General features: G+C 45.0%; 1 protein-coding gene across 1 annotated transcript; it reads left to right on the top strand.

Annotated features, from left to right (window-relative positions):
• Positions 1–508: 508 nt before the first annotated feature.
• LOC100968488 (methyl-CpG-binding domain protein 3-like 2) lies at positions 509–8,767 on the top strand. The gene has a single exon (XM_055102964.2). It carries the CDS (start codon positions 583–585, stop codon positions 1,144–1,146), a length of 564 nt encoding a protein of 187 aa, XP_054958939.2. The 5' UTR covers positions 509–582; the 3' UTR covers positions 1,147–8,767.
• Positions 8,768–10,277: the final 1,510 nt, after the last annotated feature.

Here is a 10,277-nt window from a genome sequence, read left to right as displayed (position 1 = left end):
GATTTCTTTGGAAACCAGAGAGTCAAGGAGCTATGAAAATGATGTTGTGTCCTGAAGCACAGCAGAAAGAGATACAGAGAAGCGTGAGGTCTTGGTGAACAGGGACGTCTGGGATCCCGGTGTCCTGTTGGGGATGGGTTAGGAGGCACCAGCATCTGTGTAGCTGACAGTGGCAGGGAAGAGAAGAGAGGGGTGTCCTCTGAGGAGGATGAGGAGGGACAAGGTCTGGAACTGACCCTGGGTCATGACCTTGAGCATTTAGTCCTGGACTCGCATCAGCCCAATGAGGTCCCAGGACCCAGTGTCAATACCTGGAGCTCCTGCCAGCAGCATCAGGGTCACACGGAGAAATGCAGACTCTAGGGTCCACCCCAGACTTACTTGGGTTCAGATCCACATATCTGACTTTAGCAAACCCTGAGGATGTACACTGCCATCTGAGACACATTTCCCCAGAAAGAGAGGCTGGTGGGAAGATTCCACTGAGCTGAGAGAAGCCCCCCACAGCTGATCTTCTCCTGTCTCCATTTGGTTGAAATTTCACATTTTCTTTTCTTTTGAAAGGGGAAGCTCAAAAGAAACATGATGCCCTGGGCTTTACAGAAGAAACGAGAAATCCACATGGCCAAGGCCCATCGGAGACGAGCTGCGAGGTCTGCTCTCCCCATGAGACTCACCAGCTGCATCTTCCAGAGGCCGGTGACGAGGATCAGGTCTCATCCTGACAACCAGGTCAGACGCAGAAAAGGGGATGAGCACCTGGAGAAGCCGCAGCAACTCTGCGCCTACCGGAGACTGCAGGCCCTGCAGCCCTGCAGCAGCCAAGGAGAAGGTTCAAGTCCACTGCATTTGGAGAGCGTCTTAAGTATCCTTGCAGCGGGGACGGCCAGTGAATCTCTGGACAGAGCTGATGCTGAGCGTGTCCACAGCCCGCTTGAGCCCACCCCTGGGCAGTTTCCAGCTGTGGCAGGGGGGCCAACCCCAGGAATGGGTTGTCAGCTCCCACCGCCCCTCTCTGGCCAATTGGTGACTCCTGCAGATATCCGGAGACAGGCCAGGAGGGTGAAGAAAGCCAGGGAGAGACTGGCCAAGGCCTTGCAGGCAGACAGGCTGGCCAGGCAGGCAGAAATGCTGACAGGTGGATGAAGTGCAGGAGGAGGGGGTGCTGAGAAGCTGTGGGGTGTGGCCCCGGAGTTGGGGGATGAGTCAGCGGGGACAGTCCTGGGTTTTGAATCCCTATCTTTTAATGCCCGTCCTCTTTCCTGCTATGAATGGTCACACTTTGTACTTCCCCACCTGTTCTTTATTAAAAGCATTTGAAAGGCAACAGTGTAAGGAGTGGATGGTTTTGTGGTGAGAAATTGGGTTTCGTAAGGCAAAGAAGGAGACCTTTATATGTCATTGTACACCTCAATGTCCGTTTACCATGATTTTTATTAGTTTTTCTTTTCTTTTCTTTTCTTGTTTTTTTTTTTTGAGACAGTTTCCCTCTTGTTGCTCAGGCTGGAGCGCAATGGCGCGATCTCGGCTCACCGCAACCCCTGCCTCCCGGGTTCAAGCGATTCTCCTGTCTCAGCCTCTTGAGTAGCTGGGATTACAGGTGCCCACCACCACACCTGGCTAATTTTGTATTTTTGGTAGAGATGGGGGTTTCACCATGTTGGTCAGGCTGGTCTCAAACTCCCGACCTCAGGTGATCCGCCTGCTTTGGCCTCCCAAAGTGCTGGGATTACAGGTGTGAGCCACTGTGCCTGGCCTGATGTTAATTAGTTTTTCTACTAAATTCTAATTTAATTTTAAATGAAATTCTAAAAAATAAAATTAAATTATATACTTTTTAAGTGATATGATTACATTACATAATTTAATAAAGTACACTGATTTTAACATTAAATTTTTATTTTGAAATTACATTTTCATTTTTATTTTTTAGATTCAGGGGTACATGTATTTGTTGATTTTATTAATATATTTTGCTGAATGGTATGGATTGGCTTTCTAGGGTACTCGTTACCCAAACGGTGAATATTGTATACAAAAGGTAATTTTTTTTTGTTTTTACAAAAGATAATGTTTCAACCAAGAAGTAATTAAATTATTCTATGCTGAAGGATCATTTAGTGTTTTGTAGTTACATTTTTCCTTTTTTTTACTTTATTTTATTATTTATTTATTTTTTGAGAGAGAGAGTCTTGCTCTGTCACCAGGCTGGAGTGCAATGGCACGATCTCAGCTCACTTCAACCTCCGCCTCCTGGGTTCAAGCGATTCTTCTGCCTCAGCCTCCCAAGTAGCTGGGACTACAAGTGCCCACCACCACGCCTGGCCAATTTTTGTATTTTTAATAGAGACAGTGTTTTGCCATGTTAGCCAGTCTGGTCTCGAACTCTTGACCTCAGGTGATCTGCCCACTTCGGCCTCCCAAAGTGCTGGGATTACAGGCGTGAGCCACCGCGCCCAGCCTATATGCGGATTTTCAACTGCTGGTGGTGTGGGGTCAGTGCCCGGACCCCCAAGATGTTCAAGGTTCAACTGTAGATGCTGATAAAAGTGTCAATTCAGTAAGAAGAAACAAAACTATGACAAAGTACTCACGAAACCACGGAGACCAGAAATATAAGAAGTAAAGATGAACAAAATTTAAGGCGGAAAATAGATGGTTTTACAAAAGCAGGAGACATCAATATGGCCTCTTGCAATAATGCATAGACCCAACAGACAGCACATTAATCACGAAAGGGGGGATTTGAATAAACTATAGACCAACCTGGACGCAAAGCCTACGTAGAGCACTGCATTCAACAACAGCGGAGCAGTCGCCCCTCTCAAGTGCAATGGAGCATTCTCCAGGATAGACCATATGTTAGGCCATGGGACAGGTCACAGCAAATTAAAAAAAACTGAAACTATACAAAGTATCTTCCAAGATTGCTCTAGAAAGAAGCTAGAAATTCACAATAAAAAGAATGCTGGGAAATTCAGATATGTGGAAATTAAATAGCAGGCTCATAAACAACCAATGGTTTAAAGAAGAATGCACGGCTGGGCGCGGTGGCTCACGCCTGTAATTCCAGCACTTTGGGAGGCCGAGGCGGGTGGATCACCTGAGGTCAGGAGTTCAAGACCAGCCTGGCCAACATGGTGAAACCCCGTCTCTATTAAAAGTACAAAAATTAGCCAGGCCTGGTGGCGTGCGCCTATAATCCCAGCTACTTGGGGCGGGGGTGGGCTGAGGCAGGAGAATCGCATAAACCCAGGAGGTAGAGGTTGCAGTGAGCCAAGATTGCGCCACTGCACTCCACAGCCTGGGCAACAGAGTGAGACTCCATCTCAAACAAAACAAAACAAAACAAAAAAGAATGCACAAGTGAAATTAGAAAATATCTTGAGAGAAATGAAATTGGAAACACAACATATCAACGTCTGTGAGATTCTGTAGAAACATTGCTCACAAATTTAAACCTTTAACAAGTTTCTTCAAAAAAGAAAAAAGGTATCAAATTAATAATCTAACTTTTAATCTCAAGGAACTACAAAAAGAATAGCAAAGTAAATTAAAAGTGGGCAGACAGAAAGAAAGATTAGAATGAATGTACATGAAATAGAGAATATAAAAAGCACAGAGAAAATCAGTGACACCACAAGTTGGTTCTTCAAGATTGGCAAACTGACAAACCTTTAGGTAGTCTGTCCTCGATGACAGAGGGCAAATGCAAATAAATAAATTAGAGATGAACATGGAGACATTATTACTGACCTTACAGAAATAAAAAAGGATAATATAATGAAGTATACATGAATAAATTCTGTATACTTCCTTATACAGATGAGCAAATTCCTTAAAATGCACAAATTATTAAAACAGATCCAAGAAGGCCGGGTGTGATGGCTCATGACTGTAATCCCAGCACTTTGGTAGGCTGAGGTGGGCGGATCACATGAGGCCAGTAGTTTGAGACCAGCCTGGCAACATGGTGAAACCCCATCTCTACTAAAAATACAAAAAATAGCCAGGCGTGGTGGTGCACACCTGTAACCCCAGCTACTCGGTGGCTGAGGCACAAGAATTGCTTGAACCAAGGGGGCAGAGGTTGCAGTGAGCCAAGATCTCGCTACTGCACTCCAGCCTGGGCCATAGAGTGAGACCTTGTCTCAAAACAAAAACAAAAATAAAAAACAAAGCAAATTCAAGAAAAAATACAAAGTTTGAATAGATCTATAATATGAAAAAAGGCTGAATTAGTAATAAAAACAGTCCTACAAAGAAAAGCTCACAATTAGATGGCCTCACTAGTGAATCTGATCAAACCTTTAAAATCCCCCAAAAAATAGAAAAGGAGGGAACACATTGTAACTTATTCTATGAGGCCAGCATTTCACTGGTAACACACCAGACAAAGACATAACAAGAAAACTATAGACCAATACCTTTAAGATAACAGATTAAAAATCTACAATAAAATACTAGCAAATCAAATCTAATAGCATATTTGAAAAATTACCTACCATGTCCAAATGGAAAATACCCCAGGAAAGCAAAGGACATTCAATTTAGTTAAATCAATCAATGTAATCTACCACATTAATAAAAGGAAGAAGGTGGTGGGTGGCTCACGCCTGTAATCCCAGCACTTTAGGAGGCCGAGGCAGGCAGATCATGAGGTCAAGAGATTGAGACCATTCCGGCCAACATGGTGAAACCCCGCCTCTACTAAAAGTACAAAAATTAGCTGGGCGTGGTGGCACTCGCCTGTAGTCCCAGCTACTCGGGAGGCTGAGGCAGGAGAATTGCTTCAATCTGGGAAGCAGAGGTTGCAGTGAGCTGAGATCGTGCCACTGCACCGCACTCCAGCCTGGTGACAGAGCGAGACTCCGTCTCAAAGATAAATAAATAAATAAAATAAAAATAAAAGGAAGAAAAAACCATGCTTTAAAAAAATACAGCAGTTCATTTGATCAAATCCAATACTTTTTAATAAAAACACATTCAGAAATAATAAGAGGGAACTTCCTTAACATGATAGAGGACATAAATCAGAAACCACAGCTAACATCATAATTGATAGCAAAAGACTGGCTGCTTCACCTCTAAGTCCAGTACGAAGACAAGGAGCCCATTTTCACCTCGTTATTAAACATTGTGCTGAAAGTTTTAGCTAGAAAAATTAGGCAAGAAAAGCAAATAAAAGGCATTCAAATTGGAAAGGAAGAAGTAAAATTATCCTGATTCCCAGATGACAAGATCCAATACACAGGCAATCTCAAAGAATCCACAAAAAAATGATTAGAGCAAATTTTTAAGGCTCCAGGGTACAAGATCAATATGCAAAACTCAGTTGTGTTTCTATATACTTCAAACGAATTCTCCAAAGAGAAAATTAAGGAAATAATTTTATTTATAGTAACAGCCAAAAGAGTAGAACACCTAGGTATGAATTTAACTTAAAAGGTGAGAGATTTGTGCTAAAAGCTAGAAAACATTGCTGAAAGTAATGAAGAAAGCTTAAATATATGGAAAGACATCCCATATTCATGGATCAGAGGACTTAGAATAATTAAGATTACAACACAATCCAAAGCAATGTATAGATTCAATGAAATCCTTATCAAAATCCCAGTGGCCCTTTTTGCAGAAATGGAGAAACTATCCTATAATTTATTAATATGTAGAATTTCAAGGTTTGAAACAATCTTGTCAAAGAAAAACAAAGTTGGAAAGCCCATGTTTTCCAATTACCGAACTTAATACAAAAATTCTGTAATCACAGGTGTGATATTGAAATAAGGATAGGGTCATGGAACAATGGGGTAGAATTGAGAGTCCAGAAATAAACCCATATCCATAGCTAACTGGTTTTTGACAAGGGCACAAAGACCATTCAGTGGGGAAAAGACAGTCTCACTCTGTCACCCAGGCTGGAGAGCAGTGGCGCAGTCTCGGCTCACTGCAGCCTCCGCCTCTTGGGTTCAAGCTATTCATGTGCCTTAGCCTCCTGAGTAGCTGGGATTACAGGGCATGCCACCATGCCTGGCTAATTTTTGTATTTTTAGTACAGAAGGGGTTTCAGCACGTTGACCAGGCTGGTCTTGGACTCCTGATCTCAAGTGATCCACCAGCTTCAGCCTCCCAAAGTGAAAAAACAGTATTTTTAACAAATGGTGCTTTTACAACTGGATATCCAAATGAAAAAGAATGAAGTTAGACCCCTACCTCATGTGGTATACAAAACTTAATGAAACAACAATTAACTGGATGTCAAAAAGTGCTGGCCTGCTGGATTGTAAGAGGCCACGTGGGAGAGAAACAAGGCTTGGCAGTCAACAATTCATCACTCTGGTTGCCAACTTCCAACCACAAGATGAGTGAGTAACACTATCTTAGATCATCTATTCTTCGACCAACATGTGGAACTGAAGCACAAAACACAAACATCATTTCCTCCTTTGTCAGTCATGTAAAAGGAATTGTTTCTCAGCAAACTTCCCATGCCCTGAAAGAGTGGTATTCAGTATGTGGATTGGCTGGCATCCCAGCTACTCCAGAGGCTGAGGTGGGAGGATCGCTTGAGCCCAGGAAGTCGAGGCTGCAGTGAGCTGTAATCGTATCACTACACTCCAGTCTGGGTGACAGAGCAAGACCCTGACTCCAAAAATATTAAAAAATAAAAAAGTTTTTACAAACATTTGAGAGCAGGAAATTAAAATTTTTAATAGTTTGGGGATAAATATTTAAACAATGTTTTATGTTCCAATATGCTTACTTTTCCATTTTTCAATATTTTTTGAACTGCCTTAATGTTCTGGGGAAACGGCATGTTGTAAGTGGTCAATAAATATTTCTTGAGTGAAAGAATCTATTTTTTTGGACATCATAAATCATTCAGATTATAAGAGGGCAAATTTATTTCGCAGTATATTTATGGGAATAGAGAACCATGCAGGTTTTTTTTTTCTTTCTTTTTGAGATGGAGTGTTGCCCAAGGCTGGAGTGTAATGGTGTGATTTCGGATCACTGTAACCTTTGCCTCCCGGGTTCAAGTGATTCTCCTGCCTCAGCCTCCCGAGTAGCTGGGATCACAGGTGCACACCACCACGTCCGGCTAATTTTTGTATTATTATTAGTAGTAGTAGTAGTTGTAGAGACAGGGTTTCACCATGTTGGCCAGGCTGGTCTGGTCTCGAACTCCTGACGTCAGTGATCCACCCACCTCGGCCTCCCAAAGTGCTGGGATTACAGGCGTGAGGCACCATGCCCGGCCGAGAACCATGCAGTTTTTATTGAGTCTCCTTTCTCCCTCTGGTGGAGACAAATGAGACCACAGCGGTAAAAGACTGTGGCAAGTGTAGCTTGATGTTTATAGTAAGAAAAATCCATGTTGTGGGCCGGGCGCAGTGGTTCACGCCTGTAATCCCAGCACTTTGGGAGGCCGAGGCGAGTGGATCACCTGTGGTCAGGAGTTCGAGACCACCCTGACCAACATGGAGAACCCCGTCTCTACTAAAAATTTTTGTTCCTACATTTTTGTTCCTACAAGGATGGGACGTGGTTGGCCTCATCTCCCGGGGACACCACGAGAGCTTTCCAGACACCGGGTGATCAGGGAGCAGCTCCCAGTATGGCCTTATTTATGTCTCCTCCTGACCCATGTTAACGCATGGGCGCCCCATGATGTGGTCTAGTGAGGGCCTCTCCCTGGAGTCAAGGGCCAGAATTGTGTTTATGAGGCGTTCTAGTTCTATGGAAATGAGAAACGGGATCTCCTGTCATCGTTCACAGAGTATTAGTGTCCTCCTCAGCCCCACAAAAGTCTGCCCAACAGATGGCAGTCCTCGGCCACCATGGTGTAGACAGTGACTCCCAGGCTCCACACGCCCACCGGAGTCCATCGTACTTTTGCCTCCGGGAACAGTTCCGAGGCTGCGTAAGAGGAGCTCCCACCGAAGGGGATCAGCTTTCAGCCTACGGTGAATCTGGTATCAAAGCCAGAGTCTGTTGTTTCCATGTCGTGCTGAGCCTCCTCAGGGAAGTTCTCTGGCTTCAGATCCCTGTGGATAATTTCCTTCTGGAAGCCTCACTGCATGGAATATCCTATTTGCTGGAACTTGCCTCAGGCCTCTTCCCCCTTCAAGAAGGAGAATTCGAGGGTGAAGTCGGATAGCTCTCCCGAGCTGGCTTAATCCATGACTAGGAACAGCCTGTTCTCGGTGCCAGCCACGTGGGTCTGATGATCTTCGGGTGATTAAGGGCCTTCATCATATGGACCCTGCAGTACAGACCCTGGGGGCTGCAGGAGCCCTGCTGCCCTGTTGGGGTGACCTCCACAGCCATCTTCGTCCCAGTGAGAATGTGCTGGGCCAGCTGCCTTGACCTCTGCAAAGCTGCCCTGGCTGATGACCTTGAGGAGCCTATGATCATCAGTAAGGGTCTCCTCGGAGGCAGAAGTGGTCCCAAGGCCCTGCGGCGTGGTGACCTCCCGGCTACACATCTCAGCTAGGAATGCCAACTGAGAATACTACCCCTACAAACTTTGCCAACGAGAAGCAAGAATGACACAGCTGAGGTGTCTGCTGACATGTGAGGGTGACCTCTGGTCACCTCCATGCCAGGGACAACGTTCGAGGCCAACTCCACCATGGCTGCACCCAGGAGCCAGATGATGTCACCAGGAATCACCTCTCCCAGCCTCTTGGCTCTGCTGACTTCCCTCTGAGTTGATGTCGTTCTCAGGTGGGCTCTTCCTTCAAGGTGACAAGATGGCACCCACAGCCCCAGCAGCCTAACGGAAATAGATCTACTCCTCCCGGATGTTTCCAAGACAACGACCTGACCTTTGGCACTGGGTGTGTCACATGAGCAGGCCTTAGCCAATCACTGTGGACAAAGAGGATGGGATCTGCGGATTGGCCATGTTGAGGTCATGTGGCCACTGTCTCCATGGAAACTTGGGAGCTGCTCAGCTGTTCTCAGTTGGGAGACGCTGTGATGGCTGAGAGAGCAGGTTCAGACTCGGAAGGTCACTACAACTGGATATCCAACTGCAGAATGACTTTGGACACCTACCTCACAGGATATAGAAAAATGAATGAAAACAACAGTTAACAAGGGGCCAGAAAGTGCTAGTCTAATGCAGTGTATGATACACAAAAATCAACTCAAAATCAATCAGTGTCGTAAAGATAAACCTTGAAACTAGAAAGCTTTTAGAAGCAAACAAAGGGTAATTTTTTATGATCCATATCTTAGGTCATAAAAACCCATAGTGATTTTAGAGATGACACCAAAAGTACAAGAAAAAAAAGCAGATACATTTCAGTTCACTCTTTATTTTGTACACTCTATGAGTTTTAACAAATGTGTAATAACCTGTACCCATCATTACTGTATCATACAGAATTGTTTCACTGCCCTGAAAATCCCCTGTACTCCACGGCTTTAGATAGAGGTCTGGCGGTGTGAGCCTCGTCATTGATGTTTTAGGTGGTGGGGAATGTAGGTGTTTTTCAGTTACTATCCTCCGCTTTAGGGCAGAAAAGAGAGGAATTCCCCACCTAGCCCCAGGTTTTCATAAAACCATAAGTAATGAAGGAACCCAATACTGCAGGTGAAGAAATGAATCGTCAGGATATATTGATCCGTGGGATTATCATAGTAAAAATAACTAAGAAATAAGGAAGGAGATCACATTTTAGAACCCAACAATGCAGCTTGAATTCTGCATGGATCTTGAGCTACTCATTTGGACTTTCTGAATTCAGTGTGAATGTTGCTTCCCAGGCAATGGGGGACGCATGCACTTGCCGGTGCTCGTGCACACGGGATTGGCGTGCAGATGTGTGCGGGCCGCACAGGGGATGTTCTGCAGCTGCCCTGGGCCCTGGGTGTGTGAGGCTGCCCCCCTGCCATGTTGAACTTTAAAGGGTGTGATGCCGGAATGTTGTTGGCTGAGTCCTGACTGGCATGAGCCCTTCTGATCCTGTTACCTCACACCTTGCCTGGCGTCATCCCAAATAGCGTTTGTGCAAGTGGCTTATTGACACGGGCTTGGGACCAAATCCATCCAAGAGAAGGGAGTCCCTGGCGCCTTGCTATCTGTGGACTTGGATGAAATCATAGTGCCTGGGGGTGGCGAGGATGACCCTCAAATATATTTTCCAACTCGTGTTTTTCTTCTAGATGCGGGATCCCAGATGCAGAGCCCCAGGGCATAGAGGATTCCAGATTCTTACAGGGGACTGGAGGAGGCTCGGCTGAAAGGAGTCAGGGCTGCGAGGGTGGGG

Source organism: Pan paniscus, chromosome 20, assembly GCF_029289425.2.
Source record: "Pan paniscus chromosome 20, NHGRI_mPanPan1-v2.0_pri, whole genome shotgun sequence".
Taxonomy (NCBI): Eukaryota; Metazoa; Chordata; class Mammalia; order Primates; family Hominidae; genus Pan; species Pan paniscus.
This window is presented reverse-complemented; position numbering and strand designations above follow the sequence as displayed.